The 22,213-nt window shown below is 41.5% G+C and overlaps 1 protein-coding gene across 5 annotated transcripts; it reads right to left on the minus strand.

Moving 5' to 3' along the window:
- Window positions 1-23: 23 nt before the first annotated feature.
- LOC308401634 (bridge-like lipid transfer protein family member 2) lies at window positions 24-22,194 on the minus strand. Of its 5 annotated transcripts, XM_080889935.1 has the most exons (41): window positions 22,059-22,194; window positions 21,380-21,519; window positions 21,130-21,256; window positions 20,938-20,987; window positions 20,718-20,859; window positions 20,518-20,636; window positions 20,362-20,422; window positions 20,102-20,288; window positions 17,783-17,906; window positions 17,538-17,662; window positions 17,361-17,428; window positions 17,140-17,276; window positions 16,830-16,984; window positions 13,515-13,708; window positions 12,863-13,160; window positions 11,802-12,007; window positions 10,643-11,693; window positions 10,323-10,514; window positions 9,793-9,995; window positions 9,215-9,333; window positions 8,924-9,147; window positions 8,610-8,800; window positions 8,355-8,454; window positions 8,051-8,250; window positions 7,660-7,957; window positions 7,417-7,574; window positions 7,031-7,237; window positions 5,950-6,049; window positions 5,550-5,732; window positions 5,337-5,458; window positions 5,084-5,239; window positions 4,460-4,581; window positions 4,196-4,376; window positions 3,916-4,002; window positions 3,305-3,415; window positions 3,090-3,225; window positions 2,684-2,808; window positions 2,498-2,599; window positions 1,262-1,396; window positions 943-1,175; window positions 24-805 (listed from the first exon to the last, which is right to left on the minus strand). In XM_080889935.1, the coding sequence occupies exons 2-40, from the start codon at window positions 21,448-21,450 to the stop codon at window positions 990-992; spliced, it is 6,753 nt and encodes a 2,250-aa protein (XP_080746061.1). In that variant the 5' UTR covers window positions 21,451-21,519; window positions 22,059-22,194; the 3' UTR covers window positions 24-805; window positions 943-989. The 5 variants fall into 5 exon arrangements, with proteins under 5 accessions (XP_080746061.1, XP_080746059.1, XP_080746062.1 ...); XM_080889933.1 differs by having other exon boundaries at window positions 24-1,175; window positions 21,380-21,516; XM_080889936.1 differs by having other exon boundaries at window positions 24-1,175; window positions 16,830-16,948.
- Window positions 22,195-22,213: the final 19 nt, after the last annotated feature.

The following is a 22,213-nucleotide window of genomic DNA, read 5'->3' on the forward strand; positions in this document are numbered from 1 at the left end:
ATAAGCTGACACAAATGGGCCATGATACGATCCTTTTAATTGAAATACTCAGGGCTGATCAGAAATGTGACAAACATCAGGATTTAGCAACATTTCAACGGAAAACAACCGCGGTTACAAAAATATCAAAATACTTTGCATAAAAGTGCTTTAGTGTTCAAATTACAAAACACACTCAGCAGTTAGGTGCAGCACGCATTCTTTTTTTGCCACAATACTGTCACACACACCAAGTGCCACATTTTACCACACATCACCATGTTTTTGTTGCTCTTTTCCTGTCATATTGCACTGAGGTGAGGTACAGAAAAACAGTGAACTGAGAGGAAGCAGGCCACCATTCAACATGGAAAATATAAAATAGCATTTTATATGGGGATAAAGGCCTTCCTGTCAGCGACAGTCATACAGCCACAATCAGTTTCTTTAAGCTTTAAATGATAAAACATATTCTATGATCAGATTTGTTTTTTTGTTTTAAACAAGTGACAGGTGCTTCAGTTAAGTGTCATTTCTTCAAGCAGAGTGCACCGTGTTCCTGAGCCCGCAGGAAGTAGCATGTCGGTCTGGGATTTTCAGCAGAGGAAACAGTAACAGTGAAGTGCCAGCTACATACTGTAAACCTTCCTCGCTACATTCAGTGCAACCAAAGCGGTCGTTCTTTCCAAAGGTTGCAGTTAATGACACCAGAGTGAAGTTTTTAAATGGCACACAAATAAACAGAATAATTTATATTTGGTCAAAATGGCACTCCAGTTATCCTGGAGCTGCTTGAGATTCAAACCTAAGACACAACAGGAGTTAACTGAAAAAAAAGAAAAGAAAAAAAGAAAGATCAGCAGGCTCATGTGATACAGTAAGATATTTCCTAAATCCACTTGAAATATTCCATCGTGCCCCCTTTTTCATCCTGATTCACAAAGCAGGAGTGATGCTCTTTACTTTTTCCCTGCAGCTGCTGTAGACGACTATCCACTCAATTCCAGGCGTCACTTATGTCGTCTGAATATACTCTTCTTGCCGGAGCTCTTGTCTGCAGTGCTGAGACCGATGAGGAGTCGTGCTTTCTCATCTTCTTCCTGCTGCTGCAGGCTGTTGTCCGCCTTCCCTTCAGATGCCTTCCCCCTCAAGTCTGAGCCCGAAGCTGGCTTCAGACGCAGTTTCTCTTTTATCATCTGAGCAGCAAGGAGCAAAAAAGACAAGTTTAAAAATATCAAAGATCTGCCTGTCCTTTAATGAAGAGATAAGAACGTTAATGTACCTGTGCTACAAGTGCTTTTCGGCTGTCTCTTTTAACAGCCATGGCAAAGTCGAGCCATGTCCATGTATTGTTATGGTACTCCAAGCAAGGGAGAACCAGATTCAAGTCCTTCCAGTCGACACTGTTCTTTTCACCCTGAGAGACGAACATTTCACAGGCAAACACAAGATTAAAGGGGATCTGTTCTCTTAATGGATATTCATTGTCAGCATTTTAAATAATAATGTCAGTGTTTGCACAAACAATCACTGTATGTAATATGACAAGGTTGGGCAATGCAGGAAATGAATGGTACTAAAGCTGAGCTTCAATTTTCTTATATCTATGTTTAAAAAACTATGCTGGTTAAAGATTTGTTGTGTGTAACGTAGAAATTCTCTATTTTTTTTGTTTGTTTGTTTGTTTGCAAACTATGTAAAGAAAACATGGTATGCTTACTAACAACCTCTGGGTGTTTGTCGGATGCATTCATAGCTCAGAACAATCTTTTTTGAGCCACAGATTTCTTTGAAGATTCACCTGTTAACTGTTTAAAATGGAACCAATCCAAACGTGGGTACCTGTGAGCCAAAAGCTTTTAAATATATTGTAGCTCTTAAATGATGTCGCACAGATCTGGCTATGAGCCACCACCCATCTGCTGTTCAAACCTTGTGTTTGTAAGCAGCCTATCAGTGTAAAGTTGGCTTAAAAGGAGGATTGGCTTTAAGATGGTTTCAGACAGAACTGAGGGCCAACCTAAGGCCCAGTGCAAGGTGAGACCCTCTGTGCTCATATGAGGACATCACATTTAGGCTTTTCTCCATTTTATTGATATTGAACAGAATGAAGCAGTGCTTTATGCTTTGTTAATGCTTTGTTAATGCTTTATTGTATTAAGCTGTGAAATAACCCTCTTCTCCTCACATGAGGAGATGCATTTTTAAAAAAAATTACTATCCGTTTAAAGATGAATGTTTTTATATGTATGATCCAACGATCTCAAAATGTATCTCAAACACAAGCTTGGGTCAGAGGTTAAAAATTGGTTGTTTTGTTTCTGAAAAACAGAAAGATTTTCACCTGGTGACAAAGTTAGTTATATTCTAATATCTAATATTTGGCAGTTAAACAATGCTTAGTCAAACATATTTTGTATGGATGATTTTTGTTGATCTTTGCATTTAAACCAATGAATAAATGGGTACTGAATCTTACTGTAGAGGTATGTAGCAGCTGTTATGCACAGAAACCCACCTTATAGCTGACACAGAGAGGCACTTGTGGAATCTTGATGTAGATGAATGAGTTGTTCATTGCAGCTCGCTCTTTCATCTTATCAATGTCATCGACAGGATGCTGAGTGACAAAATATAAAGTCTACTTACTCTGCCTTAAAATAAAGTTCTATACATTTTAGCACACATAAAACAGCATCTCTACCTCTGGAGCCTTCCTGAATGACCTTCTAACCCCAGCAGTGCGGTTCAGTCCCTGGGTGACACCTTTGCTGGGACCCATAGCACCCATGGTGTCCTCTGACAATGGCCGAGGTTTGACAGGGATACCTGTATCACGGACAATATTAGAATAAGCTCTCTGGCCTCTGGGTGACTCTACACTTTATACTCCCACCGAGTCTCACATCAAGGTCATATTCAAAGTGGCTGAGGCTCTACATAGAGCTCAGAGGGATGACATAACAGAAAAGCAACTTGACACTGCAAGTCTGGTAGAGAAAATGGAAACTATTGATCATTTAGGCAGTATAAATTTCAGGCTGATGATCACACAGAGAGTCTGGAGATGAAGTGCTACGGTTATATTACAGCTGTTGATAAAAGCATACCAGTAGTAACCAGCCTAAATTTGTCTTCTTCATCTGTGACCTCCTCCTCTTCAACATTTCTCCCCGGGAAGAAAAACCCCATCATTCGTTTGAAGAACTGGTACATCAGCTGGATGGTGAGAGGCACCACATTCACCTGATGATGAAAACAAAATAGTGTTAGAAAAAACATTAAATCAAGCACCATAAAAGTGTTTTAGAGTCTTCATTCTCACCTCAAAGTGTTCCTTCACAGAGATTCCTCCCACAGGGGGGCGCACTTTGCTGAAGATCCGCAAAGCAAACTGGCGTCCAGACTGGCAGTTACTCTGTGGACGAAGTACGACCTAAAAGAGATGAGAGAATTAGATTCAAACGCATGCATGCACGCGCACGCATGCACACACACACACAAAAGTGATTTGATTTGAAAAAGCTCTACTGAGATTGAGTTTGAAAAAGACACAAACACCATGTTTCATTGATGAAATGAACACAGGAAAGAAGGCAGACACTGTAAGGTTGAGTGAACTAATGGCTCAAACATGCGTCTATGACTCAGGTGCACATGCACAATATGAAACTTCTCTTCACTGTTCCAGCTGTATACATACCCTCAAACGCTGCACAGAGGAAACCAGGCACAAATAAGTTAGTTATCAAATTGATGTCTGCCATGTATGTCACATTGTGCTTGGTTGTAAAGTGACACAATGCAAAGTGGTTTGTAGAAGAGAGGACTGGCTAGTCTCAAAGCTTCAGCAACCAAAAAGCAAAGTAAATAAATGTAAAGCAAGTGAAAATAAGCTATTCGGCCTAATCTGAATATTCCGATGAAGTTATTTACCTTGTACGCTGCGTTCGGTAGCAGGTTGTTCATTGTGAACCACCCAAGCTCCAAAAGATGCTCTGCTGTATCATCAGACTTGTTCAGCTGCAAGGAGACATTTTTCAAAGTGGTTATCACTCAGTGATCTTATCAGCAGGAGAATATCAAATAACATCTGTTAACCTCTTATCCAGTTTTTAAAATGCACTAAGGAACTAAAGCCTGTGAATTTGTGGGCTGTGGTGAGAGGCAGATGGAATGTCTCCAAGCTCTGGATGGATTATCAGCATCTGCTCACCTTGCTGTACATAAATCTCTGCAGCTCCAGCTCAGCGATACCGAGCTGTCCGTCCTCTTCTGTCAAACACCAGCGGGCCTGTGCAAAGTAGATCTCTGTTCTCCTCACTACACTCACATCCTCGGGAGGTTTACGTAACTCCAGCTTATTTGCCCGCTGCAGCTGGAAATCCTTAAAACATCTGGAAAACAGATACATTTTTGTTTTTTTAAATTTTCGCCATCTCTGCTCTATCCTGGATGCAAATCAGTGCTGACATAAGACCTGATGAGGATGTTGAGCTCTTCACTCTTCATCTGCATGTCATTCTTCTCCTGGTTCAGCTGGTGCTGCAATCGTGCATTAATCTCGTTCAGTTCATCGCAACCCAGTTCCTCAGATTGCGCCTGCAAGATGAAGAAGAAACAAAGTGTTTCATTGACTTAAAAGACCCAGGCACTGCACTCCACTAATACAGTGTCACATGTCCAACATGGTGCAAGCTGCTATAAAAATCCAGTGTTCGAGTTACTCAGATATTGCAGTGTGCTTTGCTTTTAATGGGTTAAGCAGAGATGATTAGGAGTTCCACAGACCCAGATAGTCTTTATTTTCAAACTTGAAGACACAACTGCTACTAACGTAATATTCTATGCAAAAAAAAACTGTTCACACTTCAATGTATAAAGCATGCAGTTTTACTGATGTGTAAAATTACCTCACGTGCTTAAAGATTAAGAGTAACAATTCAGGTTTACTGTTTGACTCTAACAAGACCTTTGGGATATGTAAAACAACTACACTGATGGTCACAAAGGACTAATTTTATGGACTTAAAGACAATTAAAAACACAGTCAGCTGTGAGTAACTTCTGGGCTTTTACACTTAACTTTAAATTACACGCTTACCCTGATGTTTGAATAAATCTGTTTCTCAAGGCGTCTAATTTGAGCAAGGTGTTGCCTAACGGCCTCCTGAAGATGCAAGATGCTGCTGCGCTGCTCCTCGGGGTTACTGGAAATCTCCAGCTGGAAACGCACTCGCTGCTTTTTCTCACTGTGCTCCTACAGAATCACCACACAGAAGAAACACAGTCAGCAAAAGCTAAAACATTTATTAGGCCATGGGAATTATGAGCTAGCTGTTGCGTCTCTAGCCCACCTTGCGTCTGGGCTCCACGTGTAAGAGCAGGTTGTTGACAATGTCCAGAATCATAGCATACTGAACTGGGTTAGTGGATATCTCAAGATCATGATGAATGAGAGTGAAGGTGTCCACAGCACCTGAAAAAAATGAAAAATGAAAAATCACTCTCTTATTAGAAAATTAGCACTCATGCTTAAAGATATGTGGTCTGTTGGTGGTCACATATACCAGCCTGTTTCTTCAGCAGGTCTTCCTTCTCATGGTTGTTCCTCAGCTCTGGAGGCTTAATCTGAGTGGCCAGCTCTGGGTTGATGTCGTGACTGTAACTGATGTAGTGCATCCGGCAACTACAGCGCGAGATGATACGCTGAACCTGCTGAGACTCGTTCACCTGTGCGGGCTGGTTCCAATCTGCAATCAAAGATCAAACAATATTTGAATCAATCAATAACTACAATACCCATTTTAGCTCTGAACAAAAATATAAATATGCCAGAAGACTTGACAGTAAAAGGGTTTTTCTCAGTGTATAAATGTAAAACATCCATGCACTCAGTCATGTTTTTTATTTATTGATTTTTACAGCTGTAGTTACTGTGTGTTCAGTGTCCTGCAGTAAAGGCCACACCTGTTGTAGTGCTAACCATTCCTCCCACAGCCTGGCCACTCTCCATCAGCTCCAGCACCGAGTCCAGGTTACGCTGCCGGTGCTCCTCAATGTTTTTCACCTAAAATAAATAAATAAATAAAAAACTCAAAGCTATTATGACAAAGCTGTTTAGTTAAAAAACAACGACAGTTATTGTAAATCTTGTTTAATACTGTGGTAATTCTTTTCTCTAACAAAATGTTTAGTCTATAAAACATCAAATATGTCAATTACAGCCTTTCAAATTTCTTTATTCAGTCAGCAAAGACTGCCCTTTGTCAATTTCTCACTTTCTCATTTTGCAGCAAAAACAACTGAAATGACTTAAAATAAAGCAGCTAATCAGTTACTTGTGTCATCTTTTTAAATACAGTGTCATAACAGTACAACTTCATGGCACTCAGAATGACCTGTCATTGCAATTTCTAAATGAAAACCAATGTTTTAAAGTTTAACTGCAGACAACATCTGTAAACAACAGCTAAACCCTTAAACTTTTTGTACGTGCCAAATACAAATTTAATTCTTGAAAGAAAACATTTTCTTAAATGCAAAAAATATATAATAATCTCAAGTACAAAGTCAAATAAAATAAGATATATGCAATCTAAAACCTTTACTCTGTTCTCTTGGAAGGCTTTCTGGCATTAATAGGAGGCAAGTTTTTGTGCTGCTGAAAACAGACTTTGAGATTGTGTAGACATTAATTAATATTAATAATAAATAATTGCCCAACCTAACGACCCTTAGGTCACTGGCTTTAAGGGCTTCTGGAGGCTTTCTACAGATTTTTCACTGTATTAAACAAACAGCAGTGGTTGGAGCAAAGTTTGCTTTTCTTCACATCAGAGTTTTCTAAAGAGATTTCTGCTGCAGGCCTTGCTCGTGTTTATATCGTTTATCACATCGGTGCGCAACAGAGCTGTGCATTAAACAAAATATTGAAGCAGAGAATTTGTGTCGAGAATCTTTTATAATCAAATTTTTCAAATTACTCGATGAATCTTTGCAGCCCCAATTCTACGACTGGGTTAGTTGACCCCGTGAGAGCTTAGCCTACCTCCAGCCACAACTGTCGGTCCTCTTGTTCAGATGGGTTGGGCTCCATGGTGGCAAAATACTGCATACCATCCAGCAGACAGGTCCAGGTGGTCTTCTGCTTCAAGGTGTCGTTATACCAGGCAGGGTGATGCTCACACTGCAGCAGTTGAGCCTTTGCTGCAGACACCAGTACACAGCCGGCAGTCTCTGTGCCACGCAACATCATCTAAGTAACGCAAAGGATGATTGAAAGATAAACACCTGACAATCAATCTGCATCAATTAATCCAAATTTGACAGATTAGTTTTCAAGTAAAAATAGTGACAATCTACATGAACATCATATGATGGGTGAAGAAAAGTGGCAAATTATTGAAATATAACTGCTGTTATTACTGCAGTTACCTGACAGTTGACCAACTCAATAAACCAGTTGCGGTTATATACATCATCAGTCTGACAGGCTGCAATGCCACACAGCTGGTCGCTGACACCTGAATCCTCTTCTGAAAACACCACAAACTTGTCTGTCTCCTCAATCAACTTCTGAAGCATCGATGTGCCTGAAAGATAAGTGGAAAAGCAATCAGTTAATAGATGTTAAAGCCTAAAACCGTGGCCTTTTTGTTAGTCAGGTGACTTCCTTACCTTCATTTTGACTTTTTTCTGATCGGTTGACAGAAGCAACAACTGGTATGGTAGGAGCTGTGGTGGGGGAGTAGGTGGTAGGAGAGCGTTTGAGCTTCTTTGTCTGCAGTTGTGTGTCGATTCTCAGACCTTTCAAAGCTTCAGTGGAGAGATTTCTTTTCAGTACAGATGCCTTTTTGTAGCCATCATATAGCCCAAAGGCTATGTTTCTGTTTGTAGTTGTCCAGGAAGCACGTAGATCCACCAGACGCAATTTGTGAGTATAAGAGGCATTTGTTTCATCCTTTGTGTTCACCTCCTGACAAAGAAGATACAGATAAGGACATTAATTATTCATGCAGTCGCAGTGAAAAATACATTTAAACTCCAGCCCTTAGGCTCTGGCTGCTACCTCCTCCATGCGATTGCTCTGTCGTTGGTAGCTAAGGGATGACAGGCTGAGCAGGTGAGTCTTCTTCACTTGAGTGTTGATCTGGTGGTCAGCAGTCTCATCCCAGGTGGAGGCCATCAGGTGGACTGTCACCTGTGAGAGCTCACTAACCATCTGAGTCACATTCCACTCAGAGATCAGCCTCCTCATCACAGTGCCAGCTGAGACACCACACAAACACACAAAAGCGCACACATGTAAACTAATGAAGAGTACTTTATGTGATGTTGTGCATCCAGCACATCTGTAAGTAAATTGCTTTTACCCTGTGGAATAAGTCTTTGTGTGCCCCGAGTGAAGACGTGGCCTTTGTTGCACTCCAGTTGGATACCTCTCTGCTGGGCAAAGGAGGCCCAATAATGCACCTAAAGGGTACACAATATATAAAATGTGCAATAATCAAGAAAAACACTAATATAATGAACAGTTACAAACTGAGGCATATTTGATGGGAAAAATGCAAACTTTGACCCTGAGACTGCTGCTGTTGCACACACTGAAAAAACAAAACAAAACCTACTTGTAGTTGTGGAAAGGCAGCTGTGTAGGACATCTGCTTGTAGTGCTGACCAAGCTTCTTGCGAATTGGCTTGAGGCTATGGAAGAGCTTGCCTCTGCAGATTGGCCGAGATACGCTTGTCCAGGTGGCCCAGAAATTTTGCATCCAGCGCAGTGTGCTGCTGTACAGGAGGATTCTGGGCTGATAAGTGTCTACAAAGAAAAAAAAGAACAAAACCTTTAACTCACAAAAGTAAAATAGACATAAAACACTGGTTTGTAAGTGTTTGTAAATTTAGTTTACATAGAACGATGATTGAATACAGTTTGACAAACCTGTGCCACAATGCTGGTTAAGGTCCATGGTGATGGAGAGGTTGAGATTCTCAGAGCGAAACGCTCTGTAAGAGTCGTGAGGCTGTCCTGAGGTCACGTCTGCAATGTTCTCCGCACAGCAGAGCATTACAGCATGGTGGTCATGGGGATTGCCATGGCAAAGCCATTGGAGATCAAGGGTCATACACAGGTTGGGTAGGTGTAGAAAACAGATATCATCATACCTGGAAAAAGATACTTATTAATACTGAATGTTTCTCTGCAAACACTGCTTTTATTGCTTCCACTTACTTTGACGCGGTCCTGACATTTACATCCAAGTCTCCTTTAAAAGCAAACTGGCCGGGGTTCCAGTCAAAGTTCAGCTTATTCCACTCCCAGTGCAAATTTTCCGTGGTATTATAGGGATCCTGTAAGAATCATAACAAATTAACCTGTTACTAATTTTGCTTAGCACAGTGGTTCTCAGACATTCTCTAGCATGTTCTACCTCAACAGTCAAAAACACCCCTCAGTTTTTATTAAAAATATAAAGAACCCAACATGAATAAACTTAACCAAATGGCAGTGCAATATCATCAGAAAACTCTTGTTTTGTTTTCCCTAAAAAATATGTTGTTCATCTTAAATCTAAAGTAAAGTATTTATAAAATATACTTTATATTTTTGCCAGGCTACCTGTGCCACAGCTTCAGTGGCTCCTGCCCCACAGTTTGTAAACTGGTTATCATGGCATTGCTAACAGTGTCAAAACATAAGAATTACTTTAAACAAAATGGAGAAAGCTGCCAAAAACATAAAAATAAACTGATATTGATAATAACCTGTCACGGGTAAACATAAATACTAAGAAAAAAACAATGTTTTACCTCTGTAGCCAGCTGATGAAGATTGGCCTGATCAATGTCCATGACCCAGCGCCCGTGCAGAAGGAGACGACTTTTGTCCCACCAGGCCAGAAGAGGCGAGGGATCAGCTGTGGGTTTGGTCAGAAGGTCAACTGACTGGCCAATCAAAGTCCAGGCAGGGTCCCAACATGGCCCCCAAACAATAGTGTACAGAGAGATGTTGGCTGGGGAAAAAAAACATGTAACAATTCCTGTGTGAAACATTCAATTCAATTCGAATTCAGTCATAATCACTGAGTAGTCGAATACTTTAAAAAGAAAAGTGTACACTTTTCTTTTTTAGAAGAGTTCTAGTTTTGTATGTTCAAGGACAAGGACACATTTCTCTCCTCATTTACTCCTGAAAATTCAGTCTTCTGCTTCATCAGTTTTAGTCTAAACAGTTGAACTTTTAAATCACTTATTGGTCATAGTCATAGGATTATAGCAGATTCTTCTGCATATCTAGACAGGATTTTGGGACACTGACCAACATTATACTCATAACTCACATTTGAAGTCATAGTAGAACTTGAGTGGTGGCATATTCCTGTGGACTGTTACATCTCCCCACGGTGGTCCAAGGGGGACAGTCTGTTTGCGCCGACCTCTCAGCTGTCCATCTTGCTCTGTGCCAATCAGACGCCCCGACAGCTCCCAGTCACGGATCTCAAACAGGTAGCGAGGGTAGTCCCGAATTCTCACTGGTACAAAGCAAAAGTAGTAAATACTTTACTACTTTAATACTCTAGTAAATACTAGTAACAATAAAAAAACTTTGAAAAAAATCCTTTGTTTTTTGCCTTAAATGGGCATATAAAGGTGCTCTTACCCAAAAATGCAGCTAGTTTAAACTTGACTGCACGGCACCATTGGACGACCAGAGGGAGCCCATCTCTGGGGAAGGGACTGATCCCATCAATGTCCCTCAACTGTTCTCTCACCCTGTCGGGGCCATGAAGGGACTGATCAGCAATGACGACAAGTTGTAAGTCTGAAACAGTCCAGGTCAGCAGCGACTTCCTCATGGGTGTGTTTGCATAGAGGCGGCGTGAACGCTGGATGTAGATCTCTATATGCTTTTTCTCCAGTGAACTATACAGCTCTTCTATCTTTCTAGCCGGGAGAAGTTCTCCATGTTGCTTGCGGAGATCTGCCACCTTCTTATCCAGAAGCTGCAGACGTTTTGCACTCTCTTTACTTTCATCCTTCATCAGTTCATAGTTGTCTCGCAGCTTGATTTCGAAGACATCGTCCAGGAAGACAAATGAGAACTGGCTAATTTTGAAGATGAGGTCAGGCGGCAGACGTTGGGTTGCGGAGGCCTGGGTTGGGGACTGATGGAGACTTTTTAGCCACTTCTGCACACTAATAGCTTTGTCAAATGTGTTTGAGAAATTGTACTGGTAGGGGAACTCCATAGATAAGGAAGGACATGTCAATACCCAGACACGGTTATGAGGAGTGGTGAGGAAGGGGAAAGTGTCTCTGTGCAGCTGCATTTCAGTCAGATCTGCATGTGTCTCCACATCTAGGCCATTAAAAGAGACTATATTGTTGCCATCAAAGTTGAAGATCACTGAGGGAGAGCGCATATGCATAGAACTGCCTTGCTTTGAGAGAGAGAGTGCATCCATGTGCAGCAGAATGTAGTTCTGATCAGTAACATGAGCAGTTAAACGAGTACAGCCCAGTTCAACACGCAAACACAGGCCTCTGTTCTGACCTGAGGCAGCTTCAGTGTTCACTGGTTTAACTGGCTTTTCCTCTCCTTTCTCTCCACACAGCATTAACCAACACGCCTGACCTTCAGTCATGTGCTGATATAGGACCATGTGGTCTGGTGGCGTCCATTCGACAGTAAGATCCTCTTCACATTGAACCTAATTAAAGAAATCAACATATTAATACACTCTGAAATAAATACCGCTAGCATGCTGAGATGGAAATTTATTTAGTCCAGATAAATTCAATTCAACAAATGTGGTTACCTGTATGGTGTGGGTGGTGATGTGGTACCACAGCGTTAATGTGGTGAGTTTTACTATAGGGTTGATGGTTTGAGAGGCGGGACAACATACTTCCATGTTCTCTGTGACTGTCTTGATCACAGACAAGCTGACCCCCTGCAGAGACACCCTAGAGCTCTCAGCAGAGGTCAGGACTCTGACAGTGTCCATCCGCAGAGATACAGCTCCTACACAGGAAAGAAGAAATAATACAGGCAAAAATGGAAGCAAATCAAAAAAGAAAACAATGAAGAGAAGAAAGTGGAGGTCTCTTTTGGAAGTATCCTGGGAGAGAGAGTAGAGGGAAAGCTACAACGCAAACGGCACAAGGTGGATTTGTACCTAGACCTCTGCAACAGCACATGGATTGTCTGCTCAACCAAGTGAGCTATAGTAGCAGCCACATATTATCTTCAGTAGAAAAAAATCTCTCTCTCTCTTTCTCTCTCTCTTTTTTTTATAAAGCAAGAGATGTAACTGACAGAATTCATTCAGATTAATTTTGATTTTGAAAAAAAAGTTACAAATTTCCTCACAATTTACTAAAGCCAAAGGTTACATCAATCAAAAACTAGTAAAACTAGGAAAAAACAATAAAATTCCTAAATGTTGCAGTGTTGTGAGATAGCCTACCAACAGAGTAAAGAAACCTTTAGCTCTATATGCTTTAGACTGAAAAACTATGTGACAAAAGTGGATGCCAGCAGAAATTTATGATGTCAATAAGTGCCGTTCATAGCTTAGATAGCATAGCATAGCATAGACATAGTAGGGTTTAAATAGCAGTTTCAGTCCATATTTGCAGTGGATGTGGTTTTAACTGTGAAAAGCAATACACCTTTTTCTTTACACATAAACAATTTCCTGTTTAGCATACATGTCCTAATATGATTTAAACTACTACGCAATTACACTGAAAAAGTTTATCAGTTGTATGTGATGATTTGTTTTATTGCCACATAAGTTTCATTTGGAATAAAAGCTGTAAAACAGTCTTTTCAGTCAAACAGCTCTGTATTATAATAAAAATGCTCATTCCTTACCTGCAACATTAGAAAGCGTGAAGACATTAACGTCCTCTAGACAGCAGTCCACTTTAAAAAGCAGGTGTAGTTGTGAGGAGGGGATAGGTTTTATGGTGTCGTCATTACAAGGAGACAATGGAGTCAGATCTGGCAGCTGTGACTCTGGATGACGAGGAAAACACATGAGAGACAGCAAGCGAGACAGACACAGTGCACAGGTCTCTGAAAGCTCCACTTGAAGCCCTTTCAGGCTGGACTCAACGTTCAGACTCAGAGGCTGGCTGTTCGACTTCATGTGGGGTCGGTTCAAACTCCCCTGGAGGGAGAAGAGATTAATGAAGAAATCCTTAAAATCAGTTTAACTTGAAACCACATGTTCTGATTTTGCATTGCTCATATAATCTAGAGTTGGACAAATTGGAAGATTTCCCAAGTTTAAAACAAACAATATCAGTCACAAGTCACTTCAAAGAAGGTTGCTGATAAGAATTTAAGCTTTATATTATTTTTTCCACTTTATTATTCATAGCTAAAGCATCAGTATCTTGGCCAGGTCTCCCTTGAAAAAGAGGTTTTTAATCTCAATGGGATCTTCCTGGTTAAATAAAGGTTAATAAATAATCAGTATAGAAAGATACAAATGTTTATAAAGGTTTGTCTGCAGTCCTACCTGCAGGCTGAGTGAGTCTAGGATTAGGGCTTCTCCCCATACATGTTTACCAGGAGGGTGGGGTGCCTGCTGGATATGAGACCCCTGACCCACTCTCCACCAGAAATTGTCCAAGGACAGCGAGGCACGTTCGTGCACATTTTGGGACTCTTGATTCTCACTCTCAACTTTAATGTCAAGGATATGACGCAGTTCTGAAGAAACAAAGGGTGTGCAGATAAAAAAACATTGTAAGTTAAGCATAGACCGTATAAAAGATAAACACTGTCACAGTTTTACTTTCTTTTTTGTAAACACAGAGGGAGATGTAGGTTCAACCTTGTAACCTAGAACACTGGCTAAGAACTGGGAATTACAAATTATTAGCCAATGAGAATGTCTACGATAATCTTTCGATTCTAATAAATACCACCATTTACAAAATGATGTTCATGTTTTATTCGATATGACCTGAAACTATGTGCCCATAAAGAGATCAGGAAAAGGTTTACTGATGTCAGAAAGCAAGTATTTCTAAGTGGTCCCCTTGTGGCAATTAAAAAGAACTCATTTAGCCACATTTAAGCACTAGCTTCACTTTTCAGACCATGTCTTTAGTACTTTTTCAATTCAAGTGACTCTGAATAAAAGGAGACCTCTTTCTAGTGTCACTGCTTGAAGTAGAAAAAGTTAATGAGTAACATTTAAAAGGGCCCTGTGGAAAAACTTTATCTAATCTACGCATGTTTGAAAGAGGTTGGCCTAACAGTTACCCATAGAACAAGGTTATGAAGGAAAATGTGTTTCAAGAATAGAGGAGACTTGTACATAATAAAGTAAAGTAAAAACAAAGTGTAATTAAAGTAAAGCTTTTCAGGTAAGGAGTGCTGGGGTCAACTGAGAAAATTGTCAGGCGGTGGAAGCAATACTTCGAGGACCTCCTTAATCCCACTGACATGTCTTCCAAGGAGGAAGCAGAGTCTGGGGATGAGGGGAATGACCCGCCAATTTCTGGGGGCGAGGTCACTGAGGCAGTTAAACAACTCCTTGGTGGCAGAGCCCCTGGTGTTGATGAGGTCCGCCCCGAGTTCCTGAAGGCTCTGGACGTTGTAAGGCTGTCCTGGTTGACACGCCTCTGCAATGTTGCGTGGAGATCAGGGGCAGTACCTGTGGACTGGCAGACCGGGGTGGTGGTCCTCATCTTTAAGAAGGGGGACCGGAGGGTGTGTTCCAACTACAGGGGGATCACACTCCTCAGCCTCCCTGGGAAAGTCTATGCCAGGGTGCTGGAAAGGAGAGTTCGTCTGCTAGTCGAACCTCGGATACAGGAGGAACAATGCGGTTTTCGTCCTGGTCGCGGAACACTGGACCAGCTCTTTATCCTCTCGAGGATACTTGAGGGTGCATGGGAGTTTGCCCAACCAGTCTACATGTGTTTTGTGGACTTGGAGAAGGCACTCGACTGTGTCCCTCGGGGTGTCCTGTGGGAGGTGTTGCGGGAGTATGGGGTGTCTGGCCCATTGCTACGGGCCATTCGATCCCTATACAACTGTTGCAAGAGCTTCGCATTGCCGGCAATAAGTCGGACTCGTTCCTGGTGGGTGATGGGCTCCGCCAGGGCTGCCCTTTGTCTCCGGTTCTGTTCATAATTTTTATGGACAGGATTTCTAGGCGCAGCCAAGTGGCGGAGGGCTTTTGCTTTGGTGGCCTCAGAATCTCATCTCTGATTTTTGCGGATGATGTGGTTCTGTTGGCTTCATCGGGTGAGGGCCTCCAGCTCGCACTGGAACGGTTCGCAGCCGAGTGTGAAGCAGCGGGAATGAGGATCAGCACCTCCAAATCTGAGGCCATGGTTCTCAGCCGGAAAAGGGTGGAGTGCCCACTCCGGGTCGGGGATGAGTTCCTGCCCCAAGTGGAGGAGTTCAAGTATCTCGGGGTCTTGTTCGCGAGTGATGGGAGAAGGGAGCCGGAGATCAACAGACGGATTGGGGCTGCAGCTGCAGTAATGCAGACGCTGCACCGGTCCGTCGTGGTGAAGAGGGAGCTGAGTGTAAAAGCGAAGCTCTCAATTTACCGGTCGATCTACGTCCCTACCCTCACCTATGGCCACGAGCTGTGGGTAGTGACCGAAAGAACGAGATCGCGGATACAAGCGGCAGAAATGAGCTTCCTCCGAAGGGTGGCTGGCCTCTCCCTTAGAGATAGGGTGAGAAGTTCGGCCATCCGGGAGGGGCTCAGAGTAGAGCAGCTGCTGCTCCACATCGAAAGGAGCCAGCTGAGGTGGTTCGGGCATCTGACAAGGATGCCCCCTGGGCGAGGTGTTCCAGGCATGTCCCACCGGGAGGAGGCCCCGGGGCAGACGCAGGACACGCTGGAGAGATTATATCTCTCGGCTGGCCTGGGAACGCCTTGGTATTCCCCCGGATAAGCTGGAGGAGGTGGCTGGGGAGAGGGAGGTCTGGGCCTCTTTGCTTAGGCTGCTGCCCCCGCGACCCGGCCTCGGATAAAGCGGATGAAGATGGATGGATGGATGGATGGATGGATGGATGGAGTGCTGGGGTTTAACATAGCAGAATCCACCTGCAATACTGCATACTGTATGGGTAATTCTTAACAGCTTGTTGTCCTGGTAGAAGGCTCAATGTCAACTGCTGCTAGTGCAAGAGAGGGGAAGTGGTGAATGATCTAACCCACTATAGTACAGGAATTACAAGAGTTTCAGCTGAATAACTGAAGGTAGTCAGGTAGGTAAAGTCACACAAAATTATGGGTTATTTTTCTAAACTTCTTTACTTCTATTTATTTTTCTGGCTGTTCTTAGATATGTAAAAGTGGCTAATGGTAACAATAAACTAAACTAATGGTTGCAACTGTACTAATCCTTAAAAAACAAAAAACTCCTGGATACTTTGGCCTAGTGGGAGGGTCAATTTTTGTCTGGAATAATTCAAAACAACCCTGATCTTATGAAGGTGGTGAGCTTACCATCCGACTCTGCTATATAGAGCATCATTACCATTGAGCACTGTCTGGCAATCAGCAGATGGGAAAAGTGTAAAACCTTAACTATGCCGACTAAACAGACGCTAAATAATCCTGGACAGTGGCAAAAACCAGGTTTGATTATTTCCAGTTTCATGCCAAGGAAAAGTTGACTGTTGAGAAAATTCTATAGGTGTCCAATTTCCATTCTACACACCTTAACCAATTTTTTTTTGTGTGTGTAGATGAGTAAATCTTTAAAAAAAGAGCATGTTAAAATAAATATTCCTGTATAACTATTTTGCATCTGGCACTTTTGTGAACATAATGCACTCTTCACATGACAACAAGTACCTCCATTAGCAGAGAGGAAGCCCAGAGCAAAAGGTGTGGTGTCTCCCAGCTGAACAGACACATTGATGTTGGACACAGAGGTGGTGATCATCACGGGAGCATCCAGGTGAGGAAGGCGCCTGAGGAAAAGGAGGGTGGGCAAATAATCTAACGGACTACACCGCACAAGGTAAGGTAATGGACAAAAACAATAGAGAATGAGTGATGCACAAACAGGGATAATGAAGAGAAGATGGTGAAAGGTGTTAAGAAGATTTTAATTTCAGAAATCCAGCAATCGAACTATGTGAGTTTCACTTTTACAACTTGCCTTTTTCTGTGTGCTTCCTTCCTGTGGAATAGCTGTTCCCATGGAAATAGATTGAGCCAATGGGAAAACTCCTGGTGACGGTAGTGAATGATGCAAGTGTTGACGACGACTGACCCTGAGATGTCAATTGATGTAACCTAAATTCACAGAGACACGAGGGAGAAAGTCTGAGTAACTGATTTACAAAACGATGCAATGTGGCCTTAAAGCATTTCCCTCACCTGCAGGGTTGTCTTGATTGTGTTCACACAAAGAATTCTTTGCCTACTTTGAGACAGCAGAAGTCCATCTGCCAGCAGAAAAAAAAAAAGAAAAAGAAAAAAAGAGCGTGTTATTCACGACTTCTTCCTCCTTCCAACTCTCTCTGCAATAAGTCTGGCGCCCAGCTGTCCACTTACCCTCAAGAAGGAGCTCCAAGCTGCTCTGGGGAAAGCTCAGCTCAGGAGTGAAGCTTTTAAGAGGAAGCTGCTCGTTGTCACGTCCGTAGCAGACCTTTAAAGACTTTAGAGTCCAGTTCAGGTGTCTGTACAAGTAAGAAAATAGGGTTATAAAATATCTGAAACAACAGATCATTTAAAAGAGTAAACTAATGCAAAACTGTGATCACAGTATATACGCAGCTAGATGTAAAACGGTGACTCACCGTTTCTGGCTGTGCATCGACAGGGTTATGTTTGTGTTATCAAATTCCACATTGACCTTGTGGGGAATCAGCTGATGAAAGCGTTCCACAGTCTCAGTCTGGATAAAATCATCATTTTCATTCTCTAAAAGGAAATAGTATTTGAGTAATTAAATTAGAGTGTTATGTAAAGAATTATCAAAAATATCAAGCCTATCAAGCTGGCATTTGAATTTTAAAAATCTATGACATAGTTAGAAAGACAAAATTAGCACTTCAACCTTTAATAAAACGCAGGTGTTGACTTTCTGACATTGTGCATATTCCACGGGATTTCAAATATTCTGTAACATGCATGTTGTTTAAGACTACACTTAATATTATAACTGTTAGAGTGGAGGTGGATTCTTAATAATGCAACTGATTTTGCATATGAAGGCAGAGCAACCTGGGATTATACTGAGAAGTTAAATCACTAACAACACAACTTTAATGCATTATTTTCTACTAATCTATAAATATGTTTCTTATAAAAATACATACTATGGTTACGTGTCATTTCCTCTTTTTTGCTCGTGAGAATGTTAGTAGTTATTTACATGGACAGAACCACCAGCCTCAACTGTATGTGCAATGTTTATGTTCGTGTTTTTAACTGCAAGCTATTTTTAACATCTGATTCAATGGCCTAACAGACCTGTGCATCTATAAAGAAACGGAAGAAAAAATCATCTTGCTTTAAACGCTTTTCAAACATTTTCTCCTGTTTTTGTAATGAATGTATAACTTAGTCCTACTTTGACTGTGTTGGTAAAACTTTATCATTAAGGACATTTCAAACACTCACAGAGGCCAGTGAAGAGCTATGATATGACCTTGTTTTCATTTTGGTTAGCAGAACAGCTAAAAATATCACAGATGGAAAATGTCCAGGCACTTTTAGAACACGCAAAAGATCAAATGCAAATGGAAAGGCAGAAAAAAAAAACAAGAAGGGCAGCACAGAGTGAAGGTCCTGTGGATGTACAACAGCCAAGGCACTGTTCTTTATTCATCTAACACCTGACAATACTAATTGCAGGATACATAGTTTTAAAATGTGATTTTCATAAGGGTTCTTCCCCCCAATTCAATAAATATATCATTAAAAAAAAAGATTATTAAGACTTTACCATCTGTGATGGTACAACTATGAATGCAAAACAGTACAACAAATCAGACTTGAAAAATAGAATGAAATAAACTGAAAGTTAACTGCAGTGGTTGGATAAAACTGTACTGTGCAAAAGTCTTGGGTCATTCATAATTTCTTTATTTTTTTGGTAGGAAAATGGGAAATAGGTAGAGTGATTTATTGAAACAGGTTCAAACTTGCGTGGAAATACAATTCATAAGGAAAAAACAGAGTCTGTACAAATGTAATAAGCTTGAAGGTCAATATTTGGTATAGCCACCATTATTCTTCAAAACAGCTTGAACACTTAGGGAAGCTTTCTAGTAATTTCTTTCAGTAGTCTTTAGAAATACTTCTCCAGGCTTCTGGAAGAACATTCAACACTCTTCTTTGGACACTAGTTGTTTTGTGTTTTGTTCTCTGTCAAGATGATACGACAATACTATTAAGGTCTGTAGAGACGGGGGATGTGCCTTTGTGTCTGTCCAGACTGTTCATCAGGTTTTTTTTTAGGCTTCACACTTTAATTTGCCCTCCACCTGTGCAGTTTCATCAGATGTTTTTTTAAGGACGCACTGCACACCAGGCACAGATATTCATTATATTTGGCTAATAACTGTCTGGGAATCACCTTGTTAGTGCAAAAATACTATTTTATGTTTGCCAAACTGTGTCATGTTTGGCATTTTTTGTAGAGTCAATAAAAAAAAAAAAAAAGGAGCAAATAAAGCGCCTAAAGATACAGTTTAAAACTGGTTCTTTGCTAAGTTGTCTGCAATGTGTAGACACAACACTGGCTCATCCCTTTAAAAAAAAAGAAGCTTGAATGATCAATGTTAAGGGGTTTAACAGCAAAAACATTCCTCTGAAAATGGTCATTTACAAGGACTGGACTGAAAATGAGGGAACAAGCAGCCAATGTCCATTAAAAAAAACATTAAAATACTTTCAGAACGCCTGGAGAAGTATTGCTCAAGACCACTTTGAAAAATTACAACAATCTCACTCCTTGGAAGCAACATACAAAGAAATGAGAGGTGGCTCAAGACCTTTGCACAGTACTATAGATTACAATTTGGAGAAAAGAAGGAATGCAAATGAATGTGATGGATAAACACTATACTTAAAAATCATTGCTTCCATTTCAGAGGTCAAACGTTACTCACCAAATGCACCATGATCTTTCTCTTTGTGGGAAACTGCTGGAAGCTGGAGCTGACTGAGGAACAGCCCCTCGTGCAGCTCTGCCAATAGAGTCCTCACACTCAGGGACAGACAACCTGGCTTCATCTCTGGTAAACTCACATCTCCAGATAGCAACAGGCTAAGTGCCACTTCAGCCAAACATATGTCCTAAAATGGAGAGCACATCATTTACAAACATTCAACCACCTGTTTCTATTTCAGTGACAGTTACTCCACTCACCAGTTCACTGCTTTTGAGCACTTTACTGCTTAGTTGTCCAACCGAGAAGTTCCATGCCAACCTGTAAAGACATTTTTCAACATGGATTTCATTTTGGACAACTAATACAAACTATTGATTCAGTCAGATTAGTTATAAACCAAAAATAAATAATACCTTTTACTCTGGTGGTCAAGTAACAAGGTGATACCTGCAACAGTCATGTGCCATAGAGATTCTGGCAGTGCTAGGTTTAGGACCATCACGTTGATGGAGCTGATGTGGAATGACAGCAACTGGAAATACAAAACAGGAAGTGAGATACTGTGTACAAATAAGCATAAAAAGAAATGTTAACTTATCGCCAGCCTTCATACTTGTGACAAGAATCGAAGCGTTTTGGGGCTGACAGAAATCTTCGCCGACTTTTTTCCATGGCTCTGCTTCACCAAAGGTTTTAGTGGTGCTTGCAAGTCAAACCGGACTCTGGTTTCTCCAACACAGAATGCCAGGTATCGCCTGAAACACAACTTATGATATTATTTGCTGCTAACTGTTTTATCTCAGACTATCTGGGCAACACATTAAGCTACTTACGGTAAATCCTGGTTTAGAAGTTTACTTGAAATCCATATCCTGTCAATTTCCTGCCATTCACAGAATTACAGCAAAAAAATACATTTGATAGATGGTAAAGTACACAAACTCAGAAGTGAACCATTGACATGGGAGTGGTTGTTTAGCATGTGCCGACTACACAAATGTCATGTAAACAAAAACGTGTCCTACCAAAGTATGCTGGGGGTGAAACTGGATACTGACTCCTTGGACAGAAAAAAATCCTACTGATTTAATCTTCAGATGAGCATTGAGGGTAGTTTGGAAGAATCGCACAGCCAGGGTACATACGAGCCACCTAGAACAGCGGGAAAATGTGCTACTTTAAATGAGGAGAGCAAGGAAACATCTATTAAGCAGTGCTTGCAGTTTAAACCATACAATGATCGCTGTACTGTAGAAATTTCCACACATTCCTCACCTGAAAATGGCACACAGCACACCAAAAGCCAGCAAAAAGATTAAAAATAATGATATCAGCAGGAGAGACATTGTGTCTCTAGTTGTTCACACCCAAATCTTGGGACATGAGTCTGGCTGCTCCTTATCTTCTCTCAGCTGCTGTCAAAGAGGAAGAGATGTACTTAAGCACAATATCCAGGTGCCACTCACTACTGATAGGTGACACCGACTGCTTGCAAATAGTTGCTATAACTGTAATTAGCTGAGGCAACACTTCCTACACAAGTTAACAACCGTTCGTTGTGGAAAACGTTAACAGCTAGCCTCACAGAGCTAACACCTCTAATTAACTACAGTGTAATTACAAACCGACCACGAAACAGCACCTAGCTAAACTTTATCGCTCAGCTAACAGTGTAAAGAAAACACAAACCTCTACTAAAACTTGTTTCCCATTACCAAGCCGCCAGTGAGAAACACTCACTGCCAAGCAGCAGCAGCATTAGCCAGTAACCCAGCACTAAACAGTTAACGAAATTTGCCGCCGCGTCATCCAAAAATCTTAAGCAAATCTGGGCTAGCACTGTAGCACGCTAACGCTACCGCTAACTTAGCGGAACTGCCAGTTGGCACTCTTTTTTGCGCCTGTTGGTCGTCTTTGGTCTTTTTGGCCTCACTCTCTTACAAAACTCACTTACCCTGACATATTCGCAACACCGAACTGTCGCAGCGCAGTGTAACGCTGCAGACAGAGCAGTTTCATGTGACAGTTGACTCAGAGCTTAGTAAACACTGTTCTCCGGCTCGCCGTGCTCAGCTGGCAGCTCGGTGGAGCGCAGTGGTGGGAGCGGAG

This window comes from Rhamphochromis sp. 'chilingali' (assembly GCF_963969265.1).
Source record: "Rhamphochromis sp. 'chilingali' genome assembly, chromosome: 8".
NCBI classification, from domain to species: Eukaryota; Metazoa; Chordata; class Actinopteri; order Cichliformes; family Cichlidae; genus Rhamphochromis; species Rhamphochromis sp. 'chilingali'.

Excerpts from the sequence above, each read along its gene's own strand:
- LOC308401634 (XM_080889933.1), bottom strand. The coding sequence starts at position 21,450 with ATGTCTCTCCTGCTGATATCATTATTTTTAATCTTTTTGCTGGCTTTT. Across the intron at positions 7,575-7,659 it reads AGAAAAAAGTCAAAATGAAG|GCACATCGATGCTTCAGAAG; the intron begins GTAAGGAAGTCA and ends CTTATCTTTCAG. Across the intron at positions 6,050-7,030 it reads ACCGACAGTTGTGGCTGGAG|GTGAAAAACATTGAGGAGCA; the intron begins GTAGGCTAAGCT and ends TATTTATTTTAG.